General features: G+C 43.8%; 1 protein-coding gene across 1 annotated transcript in view; it reads left to right on the plus strand.

The window, feature by feature from the left end:
* Window positions 1-26,688, plus strand: part of Hacd2 (3-hydroxyacyl-CoA dehydratase 2) — a 117,923-nt gene that overhangs the window by 69,164 nt on the left and 22,071 nt on the right. The window contains exon 4 of the mRNA XM_004663925.2: window positions 7,039-7,127. Coding sequence (XP_004663982.1) covers window positions 7,039-7,127 — 89 coding nt within the window. The remainder of the gene's footprint in view (window positions 1-7,038; window positions 7,128-26,688) is intronic.

Here is a 26,688-nt window from a genome sequence, read left to right on the forward strand (position 1 = left end):
TGCCATGTGAGAGAAGAGGGTCTAGACTCAATTCTTCCATATGAATCCAGTTTCTCCAGCACCATTTGTTGAAAATGCTGTCTTTCTTCAGTGTGCTTCTTTCCTTTTTCTTTTCGGCTCTTTGTCAAAGATCAGGTGGTTGTAGTTACTAGAACTTACACCTATACCTTCTATTCTATTCCATTGACTTTATGGGACTGTCTTTGTGCCAGTGCTATGCTGTTTTTATTACTATGGCTTTGTAGTATATGTTGAAATCAGGAATGGTGATATCACCAGTAGTATCCATTTTGCTGAGGATATTTTTGGCTATCTAAGGCCTTTTGTGCTGCTTTATGAAATTTGAGACTTATTTTTCTTCTATTCCTATGAAGAATGGTACAAGAATTTTAATAGGAATTGCCTTCAGTCTGTGTTGCTTTTGGTAGAATGGCCATTTTCATATTAATTCTTCTGCTCCATGAGCATTGGAGGTCTTTTCCATCTTCTCATGTCTTCCACAATTTCTTCCCTTAGTATTTTAATGTTTTCATTGTAGAGGTCTTTCACTTCCTTAGTTATGGATATGGAAAGATATTTAATTTTTATGGCTATTGTAAATAGGACTGCTTCCCTGATTTCTTCTCTGTATGTTTGTCATTGGTATATACAGACGTGTGGGTGTGTGTGTGTGTTGATTTTATATCTTGCCACTTCATAAACTCTAGGAGTTTCTGGTGCAGTCTTTTGGGTCATTAAGTACGGAATCCTATCACCTGTGTTGCCGTCAGGTTCATATTGCGGTTAGAAATCACCCAGCCAAGAGCAGCTTGTGGGAGAAAGGCTTGTTTTGGCTTAGAAGCTCAGCTCCAAGATGGCAGGGGGAAATAATGGCATGAGCACAGAGAGGGTGGACATCACCCCCTGGCCCACAATAGGAATGGGAGAGTGTGCCAAACACTAGCAAGGGGGAGCTGGCTGTAACACCCATAAGCCCGCCCCTAACAACACACTGCCTCCAGGAGGCATTAGTTCCCAAAATTCCATCGGCTGGGATTCAGAACACCTAAGTTTATGGGGATACCTGAATCAACCCACCCCTGGCCCCCATAAACTGATAAACATACATGATTCAAAATGAAATGCATTTAGTCCAACTTTAAAAGTCCCCATAGGTTTTATCAATCCTGGTGATGTTCATACATCCCCATAGCCCAAGGTCTTTTAACTGAGCCATAATACCAAAAAATAACCTCAAAAAACCCATAATGGCACAGAATAAACACTGCAAAATTGGCTTTGGGCATAGCAAAGAAATACTCAAGCAATACATGATTTAAACAAGGCAAATACCAAACTCTGTAGCTAACTCTAGTTAGTGACAAATCTCCCAGTCCAATAACTCTAACCAGCAACAAGTCTCTGGACTTCCAACTCCCCCCTCCAGCTAGGCTACTCACTCACAGTCCTGGAAAATGTTCTTAGGGCTGGCAGCTCCCAGCATCTCCACTGGGTCTCAACTGTAATCCACTGTTCATCCTCTTGGCCCCATGGGGTCTCCATCAGGCATCCAGCAAACCTGCTTCCCACTGCCCATGGCCATTTCCAAAACACAAGACCGTGTTACAAACTCAATGACCCTCTTTCCTGCATTTCTTATACTCCACAAGACCAGGTAGGGTGCCAATTTGTTAATGCAGGGGCGGGGGGAATAAAGCAGACTTTGAAGAACAGGGCGCTCGTTGAGCACTCAGGCTCCTTCAAAAAAGTCTACATTCTGTCCCAACACAGGTCAGCTGGCCCCATCTCAAAGGTTGTAATCTCTGAATTGCAGCTGAACAGGCAGCAATTCACTCTCTGCTCACACCAGTTCATTTCTACGCAAAGCAACCCTCCACAACTTCTTAGGACATGGGCATAACAGCAAGCTTCCCACACAAACTTAAGATCTTTCTCACCCTCATAAGCCAAACCTCACAGTCCATAGTTCTTACTGCATTCAGGTCTTTCAACTCTAGCCAGAATAATCCATCAAGCTGTACTTACAGCACTGCAAGGCGTCTCTTAGGCCAAGATTTCAAATCATTCCACATTCCTCTTGAAAATTAGCTACAAAAAGTCAAAGCCACACAGTCAAGTGTCTAGCAGCAATCCCACTCCTCGGTACCACTTGTTGCAGTCAGGTTCGCATTGCTGGTAGAAATCACCCAACCCAGAGCAGCTTTTGGGGAAAAGAGGTTTATTTTGGCTTATAGGCTCGAGGGGAAGCTCCACAATGGCAGGGGAAAATGATGGCATGAGCAGAGGGTGAACATCACCCCCTGGCCCACATAAGGTAGACAATAGGAACAGGAGAGTGTGCCAAACACTAGCAAGGGGGAGCTGGCTATAACACCCATAAGCCCACCCCCAACAACATACTGCCTCCTGGAGGTGTTAATTCCCAAATCTCCATCAGCTGGGAACCTAGCATTCAGAACACCTAAGTTTACGGGGGACACATGAATCAAACCACCACAGTCTGTAAATAAGGTTAGTTTGATGTCTTTGCAATTTATCCCTTTGATTTCTTTATCTTCTCTTACTGCTTGAGCTAACACTTCCAGTACTGTGATAAGTAGCAGTGGGGAGAGTGTCCATCCCAGTCTTGTTCCAGACCTTAGAGAAAGTACTTCAAGCTTTTTAGTATGATATGGACTTTAGGTCTATTTTATATATAGCCTTCATTATGTTGAGATATGATCCCTCTATCTTTAGTCTCTCCAGTGGTTCAATCATGAAGGGATGTTGTATTTTGTTGAAGGCCTTTTCTGCATCTATTGCAATGATCATGTGATTTCTGTCCTTTAGGCCTTTTATTTTATTTTATTTTATTTTATTTTATTTTATTTTATTTTATTTTATTTTATTTTTGAGGTAGGGTCTTACTCTAGTTCAGGCTGACCTGGTATTCACTCTGTAGTCTCGGGGTGGCCTTGAACTCGCTACCTCTGCCTTCCGAGTGCTGGGATTAAAGACGTGTGCCACCATGCCCGGCTGTGTCCTTAAGTCTCTTTATGTGATGTTTTTCATTTATACATTTCTGTATGTTGAACCGTCCCTGTATCCTTGGTGTAAAACCTACTTTGTCGAGGTGGGTGTAGTTCTTCCTTCTTATACCAAGGTTGATACGGAATTCACTATGTAGTCTCAGTATAGCCTTGAACTCACAGCAGTCCTCCTGCCTCTACCCCTCGAGTGCTGGGATTAAAGATGTGTGCCACCATGCCCAATTCAAGTTACTTTATTTTCGTTTTCCATTATGTTTTTTCAACATCTTCATCTCTTATTAAATTCTATTTTCATTTCTTGGTTTGATTTCTTACTGCTTTTTATTCTATTTTAAAATAATTCTTATAATTTTATTTATGGGGAGGAGGGAAGGAAGGGAGGAGAATGGGCATACCAGGACCTTTAGCCACTGCAAATGAAATCCAGATGCATGCACCACCTTGTGCATCTGGCTTATATAGGTACTGGGGAATAGAACCTGGGTCCTTAGGCTTTGCAAGCAAGTGCCTTAACTGCTAAACCATCTCTCCAGCCCCGATTATCTTCCATTTTGTTGAACTGTTTGTTCATGGCCTCATTAAACACGTTGAATATGCTTACCATGATTGCATTCTGGACTTCTGTGTCTAGAGTTTTCTCTGAGTAGTTTTCATTGATGGCTTCTACTTTGGGACGAGGCATTCTTGCAAAATTTTGCTTTGTTTTCCTGTGTTGTTTGTGTTGCTTTGGAGTTTGCCCATCTCAAGATAGTCATTGGGTCTTGGCTAAGAAAGAATGCAGCAACAGTGGTACTTGTGGAACCTGTGTTGAGTGGCCTGGTCAGCCTTGATCCAGGTAGGTGTAAGTTGGTTGTCCACCTGCAGGTTTGGACTGGGCACCTGGAAGCTGATTTGCTTCTTCTTGCTGCTGCTGTCTTCCCATGGATCGGGACTGGGGAGGGGATGGCCAACTCTGGTGTCCCTACTCAGGGGCAGATGCATGAAGGCTGGATATGAGGGCGGAGCCAAATGGGTCTGATCCCCAATGCAAGTAAGTGGTGGCTGATGCTGTACCCACAGCACTGATGTGGGGTGGGCGACCCCCTGACATAAGTCAACAGGCTGCTTTTGAGATGGGGCCCAGTTTATGACATCATACAGACTCCTTGGCTTCTGTTGAATTCCTGAGACCATCAATAAAGAGATTTCTTGACCTTGCTAATGCCTTCATTCCAGACTCTTACATGTATGGAATCTGGGAAGACGACCTCCACCTCAGTCTTACTACTTCCTGCTGAGAGGGGACACCCTGTTGTTGGGTTTGGAGTCTAGTGATTGAAGGAGTAGCAATGTTTGTATTTCATCTTGAGTAGTGGACCGGGTGATGTTATTAAGATGTTTTAGAAGAAATCTCTGTAAAAAAAAAAAAAAATTAGAAGATAAGGTTAAAAATGTAAGCAGGAGTATCATTAGGATGAAGGGTATAGGGAGTAACCAAGTTGGGAGAGATACAAGACCCCACCCTGAGACGCTGGTTCATGGTTCAATTGTTTGCATGGTGCCTGAGCCACTGGGCCCCATCTTGGACCAGCTGGGACTTACTAGTGCGGAAGCAGCGTTGTTCCCATTTGGCCCTGTCACTAGATGGAGCCCTCGGAGGTTTTGAAGCACCACGGTAACCTGGGAGTCAAGTTGATCTTGGATAGAGTCGATGTGGCTGAGATTGCTTTAGATAGACTTTCCGACAGCCAGCAAGGTAGAGCAGACACTTCACGTACAGACACAACGAGTCCAGCTGCTCCTGTGGCCACGCCTGTCAAGAACAGAGAAGAACCATTACATCTCTTTTTCGATTGTATATTAGTAGCTAAGGGGATTGGGATGGTGGAGTGAGGGGTAGAAGCAACTCTGAAACCTTAATCCCCACCTCCCAGTTTGGGAGGGGGCTTAGGAAGGGACCCTCCTGCATCTTTGGTTATGTTAAAACAAAACTGGGGCGGGGAGGCTACCAAGAGCCTCAGGACGCGGTGGTCTTCTGAGGTGGAACGGTGCTGGGGGCCTTTTGGCAGGCTTTTGAGCTTGTGTCTATTGGGAAAAGAGACACAGGAGGCTAGAAGGGGCCTGAGCGTGCACAGTGGTTGTCGAGGAGGCAATGACCGATGCTGCAGGACTAGAGGCAGAGACGAGGCTGAACTGCGATGTGGAGGAGCCTGTCGTACAGGTCTCCAAAATCCCTGCCATTCAGTCACATGAAAGGGATGCACAATTGACGTTTGGGGGATCACCTACTCTTGAATGATTTGGGTTACTACATGTCAGTCTCCTAGTGCTTGATTTTTGCTGGTGAATGGGATAAAACTAGGGTTTGGGGCTAGTAACTGTGAGGTTCAGAACTTGGACCTCACCAAAACACAGGTGGTAGGTAGCCTGGTAAATGCCTGAAGCTTGAGCAGCTTAGCTGTCCAGCTATCACTTTAATGGCAAGAGACAAAAATGAAAAGATGAGAAGGTTGTTTTTTTTTTGGGGGGGGGGGTGTTGCTGGTAGGTTCTCAATGTAGCCCAGGCTGACCTGATGTTCACAATGTAGTCTCATAGTGGCCTTGAACTCAACAGCGATCCTTCTACCTCTGCCTCTTGAGTGCTGGGATTAAAGGCATGTGCCACCACACCCGGCTGAGAAACAATATTTTTATGTAATGAGGAATTGTACAAGTTGTAGTTTGTCCAAGTATATAAGTGGTCAGAAGTCTGCATGCATTTTTGAGGACTTGAAAGAATGGAAATGGTCCTGGATATTCCAATGATTGTTGAAAATGGAGTTAGTTTTTAAAGTGTAAAAGGGTACTGCAACCTGAATGACAGCACCTGGCAAGAAGTTTCCCATATGCGCCCTGTGAGGTCTGGGAAACGTGTAAGTAGAGATGCAGGCAGCAGTAAGGCCCATAATTGTTTCCAGTATTAATTTTTTTTTAATTTATTTGAGAGAGTGAGAGAGAGTGAATAGGTGTGTCTGGACATGCCAGGGCCTCTTGCCACTGAACATGAACTCCACATGCCTGCTTCCTTGTGTGTCTTACTTTTCCCTGGGTACTGTGAAATTGAACCCAGGCTAGCAGGCTTTGCAAGCAAGTGCCTTTAACCACTCACTGAACCACTTCTCCAACCCCCAATTTTTTCTAAAGAAGCATTTCCTTGCCAGTGTAAAGTTACAAGGAGAAAATGTTATTTACAGATAATGTCTTATTGATAAGTTTTAAAAAATTAAAGGAGGAACAAATTCTGTATGGTGGTAGTTAGGGATTATGGTTGTACCACTTGAAGCCAAAGAAATGTAAACTTAGTAGAAGTTGGCAGTTATTTAAAATATTAAAGATGTGCCAGCATTATAATTGAAGACATTAAGAAGATAATTACTCAGTGCTTATAATGAACTAATGAGAAAAAAACTGTTTTAAAGATAATAAACTTTGATTTTGCTGTGCTTGTTGGCAAAATATTCAAGTAGATAAGATAAACATATGTCTGATGTCCAGGAGCTTTCAATATTCATTAAACATTGTTCCTTGTTCATTATGAAGCCCATATTGAAAAATGAACAATCAATTCTTCTTCTGTTTTATTTTATTTATTTTAGTTTTGAAGCAGTTTCACTTCCTGGAACTTATTTTGTAGCCCAGGCTGGCCTTGAGCTCACAATAGTCCTTGTATCTCAGCCAAGGCATACACTACCATGCCTGGCAAGTGTCCTATTTTAAAGGCTCAATAGTGGTTTTATTTTTCTCTGTAAGTGTAAACAACACGGTTTGGGTCACTGGCTCTGAAAGGCTCATGGTTTGGTGGTGCCATGAACAATATTGTTTTGAGGAAGGAAAAAGTTTATAGTATTGTATACATTGCAAACCTTAATCTGTGTAAGTTTAATTGATCATGTTGCTTTTGGATAGAACCATTATCATTTGAATGCTTTAGAAAACATGTGGTACAACTTAGTATAATAAACTTGTTCATCTATTCTAAAATTTCTTTCAGGAATTGTTCCATCTTCCGTTGTCCTGACTTCCTTCCAGGTGATGTCACGAGTTTTTCTTATATGGGCAGTAACACATAGTGTCAAAGAGGTAAGTAAAATCATATTTGTTAGGGCTAAAGACAGCTCCAACAGATCATTTCAGAATAACCACCATAACGTCCACATGCACTGTAGCACCTGTGTCAAAGTGGGCAGTGTACCCCAGATGTGCAGTGTTGCTAAGGAGAGCTGCATCAGCGGTGAGCACCTGCACTCTCATTTCCAGAGAAGGTTTGCTCTGTAACTCAGTCAGTTCTGTTTCTTGTTTGTGTCCATATGATATCTTGTTTGCATCAAACTCTTGACATTCATCATTTTACTGAGAATGGGGAACAGTGATTCACAAATCAGTTTTCATAGGACCAGGAGAAACAAGACTTGCTCCTGGCCAGCTAACCTGGGCTAATGACATTGCCAAATGTGCTAAGTCTGGATGGCCCATAGACGGCCTAGGGTGGTAGGTACAAGGCCGGCCCAGGGACTCTCAGAAAGGGAGGCAGAATTCCTCATTGCCTGGGGATAAACCCACAGCTAAGCTTTGGTTTGGTTTGGTGTTTTAAGGGGAGGAGTGCTGTTCTTTCTCACTAATGTTACCTTGAAGTAGAGAATCAGTAGGTTTGAGAAGAATTCGGTTTTCTAGTCCCAGTGGCCTGTTTTTCCTTGGGGCTCATGAAATTGCTTATCTGTGAGCACTATTTCAATGTGTTCTTTCTCCATGGTTCTTCTGAAATCCCTGTCAAAACATTTTATTTTTCAGGATTTATTTTGACAATTTCATTTGTGCTCAACTAATGAGATTTTTTAAGCCTTTTTAACTGACCTGTGATATACATACAGAAATGTACATAACTAATGAGTTCTTAGCCAAAATTTAATCAGTTGATTAATAAGCTATTTTTGTTAAATTCACATGGATCCTGCAGATCCACAGACTTCATGTATTTGTTTTGAGGCAAACCCAACAGGCTGGCCTTTTTCTTTTCTTTTTTTCTTTTCTTTTAATATCTGTGAGAGAGAGAGAGAGAGAGAGAGAGAAAGAGAATTGGCGTGTTAGGGCCTCCAGTAACTATAATCACATTCCAGAAACATGTGCCATCTTGTGTGCATGTGTGACCTTGCGTGCTTGCATCACCTTGCACATCTGGCTTACTTGGGACCTGAAGAGTCAGAGTCAACATGGGTCCTTAGGCCTGGCAAGCAAGCGCCTTAACCACTAAGCCATCTCTTTAGCCGACTTTATTCTTTAAGAACTCAATCACTCCTTAATGATGTCTAAACTTGCCATGCAGGCAAATCTAAAATATCTTTTTGTTGTTGTTGTTTCTTTGTTTTTTTGAGGTAGGGTCTCACTCTAGCCCAGGCTGACCTGGAATTCACTATGCACTTTCAGGGTGGCCTCAAACTCACGGCAATCCTCCTACCTCTGCCTCTCGAGTGCTGGGATTAAAGGCGTGCGCCACCACGCCTGGCCATATCTTAGCTTTTAAGTGTGCACGTTTTTTACAGAGGTAAATGAAAAGGGAAATAAATTTTAATATAACATACAGTCCTTTCTTTACTTCCTAATAGCCTCAAGTAATCTAAAAATCTTAATAATGACTTATTTATCCCCCCTCCCCCCAGCGCTGGGCGTGAAACACGGGCATATGCATGAGATAAACACCCTACCACCGAGCCTTCTTGTTACACTTGTTATTTTGAGACAGGGTCTTAGGCTGGCCTTGAACTTCTGTTCTGCCTGCCCATTAGGCCCTCCCAACTTCTCATTTACATTCTTAAGTAGATACTTGTGTGTTTTCAGTAATGAGATGGATGAAGACATGTGAAACCCAAGCAGTGTCCAGTAGAGAGTCAGTGGAGTCAGGTACTAATGCCTCAGCTCGTCGGTGACCACCCCTTCGCTTGGCAGACTGCTGCCAGAGGAGATAGGCAAGCACCTGAAACAATCCCTGCAGTTCAGATCAAGCAGTCTAGTTAAATTGCCTCAGCTTCTTGGGTAGACCATTGAGACTGGTTGGTTTAAAAAGCTACTAAATGTCTGTAGAGTACAAGTACATACCCCGGCCGTCACCCTCAAAAACCACACCGGCTGCCAGATGCATAGACTTGACATTTATCAGCTGTTTCAGATGCAAGAACCTATCTGAGCATTACAGTGTATATGCAAAACATATACACATTCAGAGTTGTTTCTCTGCAACCAAAGCGCCTCAGTTTCTGCTAATTTTCTGGAGACTGTGAGGCAGTAAGCTTTGCCATCTTCTTGCCACCTCTTGGGTCCTCTTGCTTCACAGTACTTTTGTTTCAGGATGCCCTACCGATACTTTTTCTTTCCTCGGGTAATTAGAATTCAGCATCTTTGTTGATCCAGGCTCCCATTTCTTTCTGTAAACAGAGCTCATGTGCTGTTTTGTTTATGCAGTGCGTTCTCTCTCCTGCCCTCCCCGGTTCTGTGTGGTCACATTAAGCCTGTTGTCACTTTACAGGCTAGGTTGCTTGTTATCTGTCACCTGTTCCTTAGCTCTGTCTTTCAACCAACTATTATTTTCCTTATAGTTCATAGAAATTAAAAATCACTGTGAGCTGGGCATGGTGGTGCACGCCTTTAATCCCAGCACTCGGGAGGCAGAGGCAGGAGGATTGCTGTGAGTTCCAGGCCACCCTGAGACTACATAGTGAATTCCAGGTCAGCCTGAGCTAGAGTGAGACCCTACCTTGGGGGGAAAAAAAAAAATCATTGTGCATGCATACAATGTTACACATGACTTAGCTTCTCCTATAACTGAAACATTTAAAAAGTATCCAGCTCTGTGTACTTAAATTCGAGGTAGGAACCATCTAACTTATTAATGTGTATGTGTGTATGTGAGAGAGAATTTACTTCAGAAATGCCTTAAAAAATGTAGGGATGGGAAGATGGCTCAGTTGGTAAAGTAAGTACTTTACCTTGCCACACAAGCCTAAGTACCTGGGTTCAGATCCCCAGCACTCCCATAGAAGTTTGGCATAATGGAGCCTGTGATCCGGGTGCTGGGGAGGCAGAGATAAGAGGGTCCCTGGGTTTTGCTGGCTGGCTAGTCTAGCTGGATCAGTAAGCTCTAGGTTCAGTGAGAGATGCTATCAAAAAGGGTAGTGTATCATTTCCTTCCTCCTCGTTACAAACAAGTACCTGACCAGAAGCAACTTAAAGAAAGGGTTTGTTTTGGTTTACGGGTCTAAGAGCGTATTCTCCATCATGGTGGGGAAGACCACGCAGGCAGGCTCATCGCATTACAGCCAGAGGCAGGAAGCAAAGGACAAGCAAGATGTGGGGCCAGGCCAGAAAACCTCTAGGCTCACCCCAGTGACCCATTCCTCTAGCAAGGCTCTACCTCCGTAAGTCCCACAGCCATCCCAGACAACACTGCCAGCTGGGAGCCAAGCGTCCAAGTCCATGAACCCATGGAGCACAGTTTACATTCAAGCCACAAGGCACCCCTAGCCACCATCTCCTTGGTTATCTTGTGATGCAAAATTCATTCAGTCCCCTTTTCTTTTTATTTCTTCTTTTTTTTCTTTTAGGTAGAGTTTCACGCTAGTCCAGGCTAACCTGGAATTCACTATGTATTCTCAGGGTAGACTTGAACTCATGGTGATCCTCATAAGTACAGTCTACTTTTTTTTTTTTTTTAATTTATTTATTTGAGAGCGACAGACACAGAGAGAAAGACAGATAGAGGGAGAGAGAGAAAATGGGCGCGCCAGGGCTTCCATCCACTGCAAACGAACTCCAGATGCGTGCGCCCCCTTGTGCATCTGGCTAACGTAGGACCTGGGGAACCGAGCCTCGAACCGGGGTCCTTAGGCTTCACAGGCAAGCGCTTAACCGCTAAGCCATCTCTCCAGCCCTACAGTCTACTTTTAAAAGTCCACCAAAATAAGTAGAGTTGGAGTACACTCAACATCAACTTCTGGCCTCCACACACATGTCATGTATGTATGTATGTATCTCTGTATTTGTGTATGCATGTGTGTTGAAGGGTTTGCATTGCTGGTAGAAATCACCCAACCAAGAGCACCTTGTGGCAAAAAGAAAAAGAGGTTTATTTTGGCTTACAGGCTCGAGGGGAAGCTCCACGATGGCAGGGAAAATGATGGCATGAGCAGAGAGTAGACATTACCCCCTGGCCAACATAAGGTGGACAATAGCAAGAGGAGAGTGTGCCCAACACTGGGAGGGGAAACTGGCTATAACGCCCATAAGCCTGTCTCCAATATAATACACTGACTCCAGAAGGCGCTAACTACCAAATCTCCCATCAGCTGGGAACCTAATATGCAGAACACCTAAGTTTATGGAGGACACCTGAATCAAACCACCACATTCCGCCCCTGGCCCCCATGAACTGATAACCATACATGATGTAAGATACAATGCATTCATCCAACTTTAAAAGTCCCCATAGTTTTTATCAATTCCAATGATGTTCATACATCCCCATAGTCTAAGATCTTTTAACAGAGCCATAAGACCAAAAAAATTACCTCAAAAAAAAAAATAATAATGGCACAGAATAAACATTCACACTGCAAAAGATGGCATTGGGCATAGCAAAGAAATACTCAAGCAATATTGATTTAAACAGGGTAAACACCAAACTTTGTAGCTCCAAGTCCAATAATTCTAACTAGCAACAAGTCCCTGGAGTTCTAATTCCAGCCCTCCAGCTATACTACTCACGGTCCTGGAAAAACTTTATTGGCCCAGCAGCTTTCCTTAGCAGCCATCTTGTGGTCCCAGCATTTCCATTGGGTCTCCGCTGCAATCCACGGTTCATCCTCATGGCCCCATGGGGGTCTCCATGCAGGCATCCAGCAAACCTGCTTCCCACTGCCCATGGCCATTTCAAAACACAAGACAGCGTTGCAAACTCAATGACCTCTCTTTCCTGCATTTCTCAAGCTGTACTTAACAGCACTGCAAGGCATCTCGTAGGTCAAGGTTTCAAATCTTTCCACATTCCTATTGAAAATCGGCTCCAAAAGACCAAAACCACACAGTCAGGTATCTAGCAGCAATCCCATTCCTTGGTACCACTTTACTGTTGCAGTCAGGTTTGCATTGCTGGTAGAAATCACCCAACTAAGAGGAGCTTGTGGGGAAAAAAAGAGAGAGATTTATTGTGGCTCACAGACTCAAGGGGAAGCTCCATGATGGCAGGGAAAATGATAACATGAGTAGAGGGTGGACATCACCCCCTGGCCAATGTAAGGTAGACAATAGTAACAGGAAAGTGTGCCCAGCACTAGCAAGGGGGAGCTGACTATAACACCCATAAGCCCCCCCCCCAACAATACAGTGCCTCAAGAAGGCATTAATTCCCCAAAACTCCATCAGCTGGGAACCTAGCATTCAGAACACCTAAGTTTATGGGGTTCACCTGAACCAAACCACCACAGTGTGTATGTGTGACATACATGTGCACATGCAAAAAGAAAAAGAAAATCTTACTTTAATAATCGCATTCAAATATTTTCTTTGTACATCACAGTCCCCTCTAAAGTGGATAATAATTCTGACTGTGTTTTTGTCTTTTAAATCACATACCTTGTGGATTTGACTCTTGCTCTGCTCTTTGGCCTACTTATGTTTCCTGCTTCCTCTTGTTCATTTTGTAATCACATGTAATGTGCTATAGTAGAGCTCATTCATACTTTAGGCATATTTCCTTTGTTTTTTATTTATTGTTTGTTTACTTTTTGTTTTGTTTTCCAGACAGTCTCATGTAGCCCAGGCTGGTCACTTAACTTATTGTGGCTGAGGCTGGCCTTGAACTTTTATTTCTCCTTTCCCTACTTTTCCCAAGTGCTGGGATTACAGATGTATACCACCACACCCATTTTGAGATTTATGTACTTTGAAAAGACCCTGTAGGAAATGCATCCTTTCTTTACATTTTAATTCTCAACCCATGGAATGCCAGCCACACAAATGCTGTCATGTACATTATGGAACTAAAGAAGATCGAGTAGTTTTCTTTTATGACATGTCAGAGTCTAACACCAGCTTAGCAGTTAAGGCACTTGCCTGCAGAGCCTAAGGACCCTAGTTCGACTCCCCAGAGCCCAGGTAAGCCAGCTGCACATGGAGACACAAGCATCTGGAGTTTGTTTACAGTGGCTAGAGGCCTGGCACGCCCATCCTCCCTAAGTAAATAAAAAATTTAAACATATTGTAAATTCAGAAGTTTTTCTTGGCCTAACAAATATCCTATTATTTTCCATTTATTTATTTATCTGAGAGAAAGAGAGAGAGGCAGATGGAGAGAGAGAATGGGCACACTAGGGCCTCTAGCCACTGTAAATAAACTTCAGACATATCTGCCACCTTATGCATCAGGTACTGGGGAATCAAACCTGGGTCCTTAGGCTTCACAGGCAAGCGCCTTAACTGCTAACCCCTCTCAACAGACTTCTTTTTCCTTTATTTTATTTTGTTTTATTTTATTTTTGAGAGCGACAGACTAGAGAAAAAGAGGGAGAATAGGCTCATCAGGGCCTCCAGCCACTGCAAACGAACTCCAGATGCATGCACCACCTTGTGCCTCTGGCTTATGTGGGTACTGGGGAATCAAGCCTCAAACCAGGGTCCTTAGGCTTCACAGGCAAGCGCTTAACCACTAAGCCATCTCTCCAGCCCTCTTTTTCCTTTTAAAGAGACTACAGATATGGACAAAGAGAAGCTGTGGCACAACAAGCAGCTTGGGTGGGGGGGGCGGGATTCACAGGATGGAATCAGCCGTTCTAGCTGATGATGGTCTCCTTTTTGAACTTTCCAGCCTATCCCAGACCTCAGCCAACTTCTTCCTGCTCTTGACCAATATGGCCCTTACTGTCACCACATCTGGCTTCTCCTGGCACCCAGTCTTTCATCTTCTGCCTGAGTCTGGGCTTGAGTCTTCTCACTGACTTGAGATAAGATGGTCATCTTTCAAAATGCATTGCAGTGGCCACCTTCTCACTGTGACTCCACTTCTCAAACAAATCCCCATGGGACACATAGTTCTGCCGTTCTAAAACAGCTAGGTCTTGGGCTGAAGGGATGGCTTAGTAGTTAAGGCGTTTTCCTGCAAAGCCAAAGGACCCTGGTTCTATTCCCCACATGTTAGCCAGATGCACAAGAGGGTATAAGTGTTTGGAGTTCATTTGCAGTAGTTGGAAGCACTGGTGCATCCATTCTCTCCCTCTCTCTCTTTCTCTCTCTACCTCTTTCTCTGTCAAATAAATAAATAAATAAAATATTTTTAAAAAACCAGTGAAGCCTAGCCCCAGACTCCTGATCACGTAGGTAAGATCACTCTTCCTGTCTTTGCCTGGGTCAGTTCTCTTTGGAGAAACCACCTCAAAACCCTTTCTGGAATCCGTAGGGTAAGATCACTGTGTTCTTGGAGACCTGTGTGGAGAATAGTTGAGGCAGACACAGCAAGACTGTCGCCATGGCCTGGGCCCTAGAGCGGTGAAGAGCCTCTATACTTTACTGGGGATGGCCTGCAGTAAATAAAACTACCAAAGAACAAGTTGTCCTTTTACACCTGACCATTTGCCCCCATTGTTTAACGGGGTGTTTCCCCACAGTCAAGAATGTTCTAATTGCTTCAGGTATTTCCCACTTTTTTGTGGCATGTTGTCCAGCTTATCACCTGTTATTCTGCAAGATGCTTTCAAATATCTTGTAGTCAATGTTTTCAGAAAGTGCTGACTTGTCCCATATAACAGTGCCATTGTTTGATGCCTTGTTCTTGGCACCATCTCTGGAGGCAAGTTGTAGCTTCTCTTAGGATTTGGAAGCCATAGAAGTAACATGATTGCCGCACAAACAAAGGGCAGATTTGATTTTGAGTTGGACTACTGAATCCAGGGTCTTCCCACCTCGTCAGAACTGCCTTCTCATCCTTTGAAAATGTGGTGCAAACACGTCCTTATTTCCTGTATTTTGCTGCCCAGTGCAGTGGAAAATTCTGGCCTACGATTCTAGGGGTGTTTCCTTGTCAACAATTCCGTCATGCCGTGTATATCGGGAGGTGTGGTTCTCCTTCACATCAAGTCATCTTTAGATCAAGTGTGCATATCAGTGGCGATCCTTTCCTAGTGCCATGTGCAGTGGTTTGTTTCTTAGTTTTGTGGCTGCTTATATGGCTCTGCATGAATCTGTAATGAACTGGCCTTTCTCGTGAGAGTTCTAAGACTCTCCACAACTGGAATTTGTGGACAGCATGAACCAGAATAACTGAGAGTGCATTTAAAAACGAGCATTCCAGCCAGGTATGATGGTGCATTTAATCCCAGCCCTCAGGTAAAGGTAGGAGGATCAGTGTGAGTTCGAGGCCAGCCTAAGAGGACATAATGAATTCCAGGTCACCTTGGGCTAGAATGAAACTCTACCTGGAAAAACAAACTAGAGAACATTCCAGATCTCACTCTACACCTGATATGAGATGTCTGGGAGCAAGACTAGGGAATTACCAAGTTGGTTTTTTTTTTTTTTTTTCAGTGAATCTGTATTATTCAAATAAGTTCATGAAGTCTACGCTGTGAGAAATCCCCTGCAGCACCTGCGTTGTGCTGAGTTCCATTGGCTTTCTCTTCTTGATCTCACTTCACACTTCTGTTCAATTTAGTTGAAGCTTCGTCACATCTCAGCATGTCCAAGAGCCCTAACTGAGTGATGCTCTTCTCTCTCTCTCTCTTTTTTTTTCTTTCTAGAAAGAATCTTGTTGAGTACACTGTAAGGGGGGCAGTAGGCTAGGCAGTAACTACAGTACCACTTGCAATTTCTTCTTTTGTTGTTTTGATATTTTTACATGTGTATACATCACACTCAGGCAACAGTACAGACATATGTATATTTAAGTGCTACATTTAAATCTACATTTCCTAGATCAAAACATTTACTAGAGCTGGAGAAATGGTTTAGCAGTTAAGGTGCTCACCTGCAAAGCCTAAGGTTTGACCCTCCAGAACCCTTGAGGCCAGATACACAAGGTGGAGCATTCTTCTGGAGGTTTTGCGGTGGCTAGAGGCCCATTCTCTCTGTCTCTCTATTTGCCCCCCCCCCCATTGGTCTCTTATTTTGATGTCATGATCTTTCCCTCCTCTTATGATGGTCTTGTGTAGATAGTGTCAGGCACTGTGAGGTCATGGATATCCAGGCCATTTTGTGTCTGGAGGGAGCATGTTGTAAAGAGTCCTACCTTTCCTTTGGCTCTTACATTCTTTCTGCCACCTCTTCCGCAATAAACCCTGAGCATTGGAAGGTATGATAGAGATATATCAGTACTGAGCACTCCGGTCACTTCTTTCTAGCACCATGATGCCTTCTGAGTCATCCCAAGGTCACTGCCATCTGAAAAGAAAAGGTTCTCTACCAAAAGTGAGAGTAACATCAATATATGGGTGTGAACATTAAGAGAAGTGCTTACCGGGCAGTTTGATAAGCATAGTGTATACATTTAGCCAGACAGCAGCAGACGTCATGACTACCCCTGTTTTAAGTTTTCAGTATCAGGGATGAATTCCCTCCCATGGAGCGGGCCTCCAGCCTGATTAGAGAGCAGTTGCCCCCCCACCCCAAATAAATGAAAAAATACTTCTAATATGTATGAAAATAGGCTAGACATTTTGTTACGATGTGTGTGTGTTTAGATAGGTAGGTACGTAGGTGGGCAGACAGGCTGGCTGGCTGGCTGGCTGACTGATTGGGCAGGGTGGTTTTAGGCAAAATATCATGTAGCCCAAGCTGATGTCAGACTCTTCTTACGTAGTTGAGAATGACTTTGAACTTCTGATCTCCCTCCCTTTACTTCCCAAGTTCTGCGATTACAGGCTTCCACCACCAGCCTCAGAATAATTGTTTTCAAGTACGGAAATAGTGGGGTGAGTCTTTTTTGTGCATATTCCAAACAAGCACACCAGTGTTTACTAATGCATGAAGTCCAACACCATACCTTATTTTTATTTATTTATTAGAGACAGAGAGAAGGAGAAAGAGAGAGAGAGTGACTGAGAATGGCATGCCAGGCCTCTAGCCACTGCAAACAAAGTCCAGACGCATGCGCCACCATGTGCATCTGTCTTACTTGGTACCTGGAGAATTGAACCGGGGTCCTTAGGCTTCACAGGCATGTGCCTTAACTGCTAAGCCATCTCTCCAGTCCTCAACACCATACTTTTAAATAGCAAAATGATTGTAGAACACTGGGGAAAAAATTATGGATGATGTTATATTGAAATTTTTGCAGAATGCATAGGTTTTAATATAAAAGATACTGAAAGTAATCATCTTTCAACACTCAGTGTACACAGTCCTAGATGTCAGTCTAGCAGTTGTTCATGTCTTCCTCCATAAAAACACTAAAGTAATCTATGAGAGCAATTTTGTTCTTTGCACTTTATGAAAATATTTTGTCAAACATTCCATAAATAGTGAAACCTTAGGATTTCACAACTGAGAAAAATTTAAAACCAAAAGGCAGTGTTGTAGTCAGCTCCATGTTGCAGGGATGAACTTCCAAATAAGCACAGTTTATGGGAGGAATGGGATTTCCCTCAGGCTTATAGATCCAGGGGAAGTTCCATAATGGTGGAAGAGGCTGGTCCCTTTTCACAGATCCATGCAGAGCAAAACCAGCACCTCAAGCGAGCACCCACACTGGCAGCAAAGCATCAAGGCACCAGCAGCCAGCAGCAGGGACCCAGGCAGGCTCACACTGCTCTATATACTTTTGGGCTCAGAATCAGATCCACCCCCAGTGGCACCTCTTCTAGCCAGGCAGCTGGAAATCCAAGGAACAAGCTTTAGTAAAACATCTGAGTCTGTGGAGGGACCTATGTTCAAACTACCACAGCCACACCTAGCCTCCAAAACTCATAACCATATCACATTGTAAAGCGTATTCAGTCTAACTCAGGTCGCCACGATCTTTAGTAGAGACTCTTCAATCATGGGAGACCAGGAGGTAGCGAGAGATGCAGGAACTAGATGCTGGCAAGTCTAACTTTCAACGACCTGCACCTAGAGACCCACTTCTCCCAGCTAGGCTTCCAAAGTCCCAGGCCCCCAAAATAGCATTATCTGCTAGGAAAGAAGCATTTAGAACAAGAGCCTATGGGGACATTTAGATTCAAACCGTAGCATTCCTTCTACTGGCCCCAAAAGGCACATATCCATTACATAATGCAAAATGTGGTCAGTCCGTCTTCAAGAGTCCATAGGATCTTAACAACTGTTCCAACACTGTTTAAAAGTCTAAATTTTAGTGTGTTTTCCCCTGAGACTCCTGGCACTCTCTAAGTCCCTGTAACATCAGAAAGAAAGCCACATACTCCCAGTGTACAGTAACACAGAGTAAATATTTCCATTCCCAATGGGGCATTGGAACACACAAAGGGACTGTGGGATCAAAGCACAGTGGGGCCAGACGTGAAGTCCTGCAGCTCGGTGTCCGGCATCTGGGGCACACAGCGTGTGGTGTGAGCTTCAGAGTCCTGGCCCCATGGCCTTGCCATTTATAGCCCACGTGGCTATCTTTTGCGCCTCTCTACGTTCTTGGCCTGTCAGTTATCTTTATGTCACCATGGCAGAAATAACAAGATTTCTCAAATTCTCCAGTATCATATTCTTACACAAATTCTGCTGAACAGGGTCCAGAAATTCCAGCTCCTCAGGCAAGAAGTCAGTGACCACGTATTTAAATGACAGCAATCCCATTTCCCTGCTTGCAGGATGTCCCAGTTCCTTCCTTAGCAATGTCGCTCCCAGCTCTGACAGGTCACAGAGTGGCAGAGGCTGCAGCAGAGCTACCTGCGGTTCCTGGTGAGAGAACAGTCTGGGGATGTCCTGAGGTGGTAGGTTCCAGCAATGTCTAGTTTCATGCTTAAAGAAGGAATGAAAGCCTTAGAATTCCCTAAAATCAGTAAGCAAAGTTCCTTTTCATTGTCTAGAACCTGCTTTGTCATCTCCTTTGCTGGTGGTTAGGTAAGAGGAAGCTTTAGGAGGACCTGAAGTCACAGCCTCCAAGGAAAAGGACTTGTTCGTTTGGTCCTCAGCGAGAGGCACGAGGACGTAGTCACGTGACGCGCTGGCCGACTCCAGCGGATGGGCAGCCGGGTCAGTGCTGCGTGTCTCCCTTCTGCGGGTTTCCCAGAACTTCACCTACTCTAGGATATCTCACTATTTTCTAGGCAATTAGAACTGAGTATTCTAGAACATGGAGGCTTAGAACCCTTAATCTACACGGAGAATGGTGAGAAAGTAAGTACTTGCCACTTACTTTCAACTTAGGACAAAGACTTCAGCTTTCTAACAATTACTTTTCTTGTCTTTAAAGTGGGAACGGTAGTCTGCCCTGCTGCGACATTAAAGTTTTTGTGAAGATCAGTGTTACTATTTGAAAACAAGTAGCAGTATTTAGAAGTCAGGTCCTGTAATGCAGTATTTTCTGAGCAGCTTCTGAATTCCCTCACAATGTGAAAGCTGTGGGATGCGGTTATCTTTTTCTTCCTATTTCCCTCTTCGTTTTCACTGTTGTCTCCTCTCCTGTGACCACGCGTGCTCCTGATCCTCTGTGGCCACATTGTGGTTTCCCTGGTGTGTGCCATCCATGAGCATGGCATGGTGAGGAAAAAGAACATTCGACGATGGCATCTTATTATTCAGTGAGGAGATGGGATGCTGTCTGGAGGTGCATTATTTTCTCCTTGGGGGGGCTGTACCTGGACTGTGCCACTCTGTGCCCTTGCTACAGTGACATTTTACTGTCTCATGCCATTAAGATGTAACTCAGTATCCTTTGGTCCCCTTAAAATCTGAATGTCTAAAATTCTCCATCCTATTCCATCTATTTCCTTACTTTCTATTTTAAATATTTCTGTAGGTGGATCCACATCATCTTTACTTTTAAAATTAGCAACACTCATAAAGGTAGAACAACTTCGCTGTTTGATTGTTAATCAGGCACTGTCAAACTTTAGAGAGCTCTTAGGTAAATGTATTGGTGTACAATGTAAGACCAGTTGAACATTTACTAATTATGGGCACTTTAAGTTATGTTTCTTTTTTGTTTAACTAGTTATAGACATAGTCAGTATGTAAACAGCACATGTTGGTACCATCCTTACCCTCATCCCTACCCCCTGCAGACCCTTCTCATTGGAGATGCTGGCTGTCCCCATGGGGATTGTGGGTCATGCATTGTGGGGATAGCCATCATTTATGGGGAAGAGGCAATGCTTTCTCAATGAACCTGAAGGAGATAGACACTGAGGACACTCAACTCCTACCAAACCAGAGATACAGAGGCTCCTAAGATCCCATCACTGAAGTAGGCCTAAAACAAACCCAACATGGCTCAGGGAAATTCATGGAAGAGGGACAGAAAGATTGTTAAAGCCACAAGTTGGGACATTACACATATAGATTGTATTTCATGAGGCTGGAGGGATGGTTTAGCTGTTAGAACACTTGCCTGCAAAGACTTAAGACCCAGATTTGATTCCCTAGGACCCATGTAAGCCAGATGCACAAGGTAGCACATGCGTCTGGAGTTTGTTTGCAGTGGCTAGAGGCCCTGGTGCACCCATTCTCTCTCTCTCTCTCATAAATAAATACATAAATAAAATATTTTTAATCTTTAAAAGAAAGGTTATGTTGGTCAAATTAATCTGTTATTAAAATAGGATGAATGGATGGGGCTGAAAGAATGGCTTAGCAGTTAAGGCATTTGTCTGCAAAGCCAAAGGACTCAGGTTTAATTCCCCAGGACCCATGTAAGCCAGATGCACAAGGGGGCATATCTGGAGTTTGTTTGCAGTGGCTAGAGCCCTGGTGTGCCCATTCTCTTTCTCCTTTCTCTGTATCAAATAAATAATAAATAAATAAATAAAATTTAAAAAAAATAGGATGAATGGGCCAGGCGTGGTGGTGCACACCTTTAATCCCAGCATTTGGGAGGCAGAGGTAGGAGGATTGCCATGAGTTCAAGGCCACCCTGATGTTACATAGTGAATTACAAACAAACAAACAAAAAAATAGAACATTCTTTGAAACTGGAAGCTGACATTATCACTATTTCATATAACTTCCACTTGAATTTATTCTGTGTTCAGTATTTATTAAATTGGCCTTTTGCTAAATATTTTTATTTTATTTGAGAGAGATACAGAAGTAAGCAGGTAGAAAGAGAGAATGGGTGCACCAGGGCCTCCAGCCACTGCAAACAAACTCCTGATGTGTATGCCCCTTGTGCATCTGGCTTACGTGGGTCCTGGGGAGTCAAACCTGGGTCCTTTGGCTTTGCAGGCAAACACCTTAACCACTAAGCCATCTCTCCAACCCTAAATTGGCCTTTTAACATTAACCGTTTCCTGCTGTGGGCTCTGCATTCTCCTCACCTTGGTGACAGACACCCAACACTTTGAAACTTCTCAGGGCATTGTCTTTTGTGCTCTCATTTCAAGGAAGAAATCACCCCGTACTCATGAGATTTCTGTAGGAGCAAGAGCCGAGCCTGCCTCAGCCTGTCCCATTCCCGACTCTCCTGGCAGTGGCGAGTCCCTTTGGGCTTGAGTGGCCAGCCAGCCTCTGCCTTTCTCTTTTGCCCAGGGCTTCCAGGTTCTAGGAGGTCTTGAGCCTTTTGCAGTTTAGTCTTTGCAGGTTGTATGCTGACCATTCTTCCATGTAATTGTTGTCTCTGGCTGCATCAGCTGAGTCTCCTGCACTTCTTTTCTTTTTGATGATAATTCTGGCAAATAAGCGTTATATTGAAGTGCATCCTTTTTCAGTCTCAAACACATGTCTACTCCTGGGTAGTGAGCAGCCTGTTCAGGACCAAGTTGGGACATTTGCAATTCCAGGTCTAGCAAGGACCATACACATTAGAGAAGTGTCAGAGAAAAGGAGCAACAGCGAAGGAAGAAATAAACAAACCTGTTACCTTGGCTTAAAATAATAGTTTCCCAGATAAGTAAATGAGATTTACAGGCTGGGAGCTGAGTGGATTCAGATTGTGTTTCCAGCTATTCAGGAATAGCATGTGGAGCAGAATGGCGCCAAGAGCTGTCTATGCCTGCAAGGTGTGTTATCACTGGAGAATCATTAGCAAGTGAATGCTAGCATTCAAACCAGCTTTCATCTGTGGTTTTAAAACATGTTTATTTATTATTTGTTTAAGAGACTATGAGAGAGAGAAAAAGAGGTAGATAAATATATCTACAGAGAAAGAAGGGCTGCCTAAGGACCTCCAGACACTGCAGACAGACTGCAGACTCATGTGCCACCTGGTGCATCTGGCTTACGTGGGTACTGGGGAATCAAACTTGGGTCCTTAGGCTTTGCAGACAAGCACCGTAACCACTGGGCCATCTCTCCAGCCCCTCATCTGTGATTTTGAAGTGAAATGGATTAAGATGCTTATTTAGACTATTCATTTCAAGCAAGAGTCTCTGTTTAGTTTTGTAGTGACAGGAAGATGTCCGTGGGCCACCAGCTTTTCTTTCATGAATTCTTTGTCCAAGCACTGTCCAGCGTATTACTCTGTCATGACAAAATGTTCTGTGCGTCCATGTTGTTCGGTACAAGAGCTGCCAGCCCTGTGTGAACACAGTGAACACTTGAAATGCAGTTAGTACGACTAGAGCTGAGTGTCACTTTGCTTTTTGGTTTTCAAGACAGGCAGGATCTCACTCTATCCCAGGCTCACTTAGAACTCTCTCTGTAACCCAGGCTGCCCTTGAGTTCATGGCGATTCTATGACCTCAGCTTCCAGAGTACTGGTTTTATGGGGGTAGGGTGGGTTGGGAGGTGGTTTATTATTATTATTATTTTTAAATATTTTATTTTCATTTATTTGGGAGAGAGAAAGGCAGAGGTGGGGGGAGAGAGAGAATGGGCACGCCAGGGTATTCAGCCACTGGAAATGAACTCCAGATGGTTGTGCATCTGTCTTACTTGTGTCCTAGGCAATCGAACCTGTGTCCTTTGGCTTTGCCGGCAGGCGCCTTAACCCTTAAGCCATCTCTCCAACCCTAGTTCATCTTTTCATGGCTATGTATGACTGAAAGTTACCATATTAGACAGCACAGCTCTAGCTATTTATTGTGACTTGCTGTCCTGTTCCTTTTATTCAGCGGCCTGGTTTTCTAATGCTTTTTCTCATGTGTAAGTGAACGCTTTTTTTTTTTTTTTAAGAGTTCTTTGAAAATGATGTATGTACTCTGGTCTCTATCTAAGTCAGGGGATTGTTAACCATAGACCAATCGTGATGATAGGGGTGATGTTGATGAGGGCAGAGATAGCAACTAATGCTGTGGATAGCAAGTCAGGAGACCACACTGGCCTCGCTCTCAGAAGAATGCTCCCACGACAGCATGTCCCGGGTTCACCCTTGTGGAGAACTCTGTCACATGCCTTTTCTCTGCATTTTGAGTTAACTGATGCCAACAGAGTACAGTCAGCATCATTATCTCTAGTTTGAAGAGTCTTTTTCCCCACTGTAAAAGTTAAGTGATTGGCATGCATCGTGAGCATTGCTCAAGTATGCCAGCAAAGCCGAGGAGTTGAAAGGTTTTACTCATAAACTGTGTTTAAACAGGTGTGCTCCACGAGACAAAGAGTGGCATTTTTTTTTATTAATATTCATTTGGAAACTTTTCATGTGTGGGAGGAGGAACTCTTTCTCTTATTGCCTACTTCTTTGCCAAAGCAGTCCCTTGTGTACTGTAGCTTTTTAAAAATTATCTTGCTGGGTGTGGTGGCGCATGCATGCCTTTAATCCCAGAACTCGGAAGGCAGGTGTAGGAGGGTCACAACCAGCTCCAGGCCAGCCTAGGACTATGTTGTGAGGGCCAGGTAAGCCTGGGCTACAGTGAGGCCCAACCTTTGAAAACCAAACCAGAAAATAATAATAACACTTTCTTAAAGTAGGCACATGCAATATCAGATAAGCTGAAATACCTGAACTGCACAGGAATACTGGTCCCTCCACCTCCTGAGAGCTGCCCTGCCCTGAGGATGCAGCTGGGTAGGTGGTCTCGTTGGGAAGCTTGAGGGTCACAGGGAACCAGAAGACGTTGATGACATCCTGTGCTCCCATAAACTACCCAGTGTTCTTTCATGTCGCCAGGGAAGACAGTCCTGAAACCATTCTTTTACTTACCCATGTCAGAAAATCCCCATGTTCAGAAGCTGTCACTGTAAGCTGTGATGTGTTACAAAAGGATTAAAGCATCTTACTGAGTTGTCTGCATTTTCCAGAGAGGACGCTTTTCGAGTCTGGACTAAACCCGGTGCACTTCTGGAATTCGTACGGCACGACTTCATACAAGTGTGTGGGTGTGCGTGTGTGCATGTGGAGGGCGTGCTTTGCCTAAAGGGGTGCTAAAAACGAATTGCTAGAATTATTAGGCTTGATATATGACACAGACTTCTGCTTTCTTCGAATTGCTGCCATAGTGTTTTATTCTTAACAGGACAATTTGGTCTCCCCTCCCCTTTACCTCTTGCTGTGTGCCACCACAGTCACCGAAAGCTGCTATGCATTTCTTTTGCCTTTTGCATTGGTGGCTAACTTACAAGGTCAAGGATCAGGCTTGAGAGATATTCTCTTGAGTTCTTTACCTCAAAGAAAAATACAGACAGAGTCTCAAATGTAAAAACTAATGCATAGATTTTTTTTTTTTTAAGTAGCACTTGAGCTGCTTAATGTTTCAGTCATGGGGTGTTGCACTGTGGTCAGCACTGGGCTATCCGTAGTAGAGGACACCAGCTGATGACTGGTGGGGTCGGAAGGAAATTTCAGAAAGAGCTGCGCGCAGAACCGTTGCACAAGTAGCCACCACGTGACTCACCCGGTGATCACAGCTAGAGCTACTGTTAGGTAGTCCAAGCTTCTCTTTTTTTAAAAGTGAAAATCCAGACTTGTACAATGTGAAATCTAATTTTTTAAAAAATGGTTGATCAGGGGCTGGAGAGGTGGCTCAGTGGGTAGATTACTTGCTGCATAGCATGAGGACCTGAATTTGGAGCCTCAGCACCCATATGAAAGCCAGACTGAAGGCCCGCCCTGGTGTGCTCATTTGCTCTCTCGAATATAAATAAATATTTATTTAAACCAGCTTCCTTTATCATTATATATTTTATACTTTTATTTATTTATTAGAGAGAGAGAGGCAGATAGGGAGAGAATAGGCACAACAGAGCCTCTTGCCACTGCAGAGGAACTCCAGATGCATGTGCCTCCTTGTACATCTGGCTTATGTGGGTCCTGGGGTATCAAGCCTGGGTCCTTTGCTTTGCAAGCAAGTGCCTTAACTGCTAAACCATCTCTTTAGCCCTCATTGTAGATTTTTAAATGTGTAAATAATAACACTTTTTTTCTGGTTTGTTTTTTTGTTTGTTTGTTTTTGTTTTTCGAGGTAGAGTCTCACTCTGGCCCAGGCTAACCTGGAATTCACTATGGAGTCTCAGGGTGGCCTCAAACTCAAAGCAATCCTCCTACTTCTGCCTTCCAAGTGCTGGGATTAAAGGCGTGTGCCACCACACCCAGCCTTTTCTGTTTTTTAAAAAAGATAACCATTAATTATTTTTATTATGTAACTTGTATTTTCCACTCAAAAGGAATAGTATTTTCTGGTTTGCTATATACCATTATTGTGGATTTAACAAATGTTAAATCACAAAGGACGTGTCACTCTGACTTTTTCAAATCATATAAGACTTTCATTATTTATTTATTTAGTTAGTTAGTTTAGTTTAGAGAGAGAGAGAATCAGTGTGCCAGGGCCTCAGCTATTGCACTTGAACGCCAATGCTTGCACCACCTACTGGGCATGTGAGACCTTGCACCTGCCTCCCCTTTGTGCATCTGGCTAACATGGGATCTGGACTGTAGAACATGGGTCTACTAAGCCATCTCTCCATACCAAGACTTTCTTTCTTTTTTAATAAATTTATTTATTTGAGAGAGAAAGAAAGAAGCAGATAGAAAGACAGAATGGGCATGCCAGTGCCTCCAGTTACTACAAAGAAACTCCAGACGCAAGTGTTACCCTGTGCATTTGGCTGTACGTGGGTACTTGGAAATCTAACCTGGGTTCTTTGGCTTTGTTGGCAAGCGCCTTGACCACTAAGCCATCTCTTTGTCATTTGAATTCTTTGCGCATGCTCATGTGTGGATGCATGTGCATGTATGTATGCCTGTGTATAGAGGCCAAAGGACAACCTTGGGAATGCTGTCCATCTCCCCTCCCCCCCAAGGCAGGGTCTCACTCTAGCCCAGGCTGACCTGGAATTCACTATGGAGTCTCAGGCTGGCCTCAAACTCACAGCAATCCTCCTACCTCAGCCTCCCAAGTGCTGGGATTAAAGGTGTGCACCACCACACCTGGCTGTTCCCCTTTTGTTGAGACACTCTCTCTCACTGGCCTGGAGCTCACCAATTAGGGTTGACTGGCTGGCCAGCAAGCCCCAAGCTTTCACCTGCCTTTGCCTCCCCAGTGCTGGAATTACAAGTGGCCACTACCATGCCCAGCAGTTCTACAAAACTACTTGGGATTGAACTTGGGTTCTCATGCTACAA

Source organism: Jaculus jaculus, chromosome 4, assembly GCF_020740685.1.
Source record: "Jaculus jaculus isolate mJacJac1 chromosome 4, mJacJac1.mat.Y.cur, whole genome shotgun sequence".
In the NCBI taxonomy this organism is placed as follows: Eukaryota; Metazoa; Chordata; class Mammalia; order Rodentia; family Dipodidae; genus Jaculus; species Jaculus jaculus.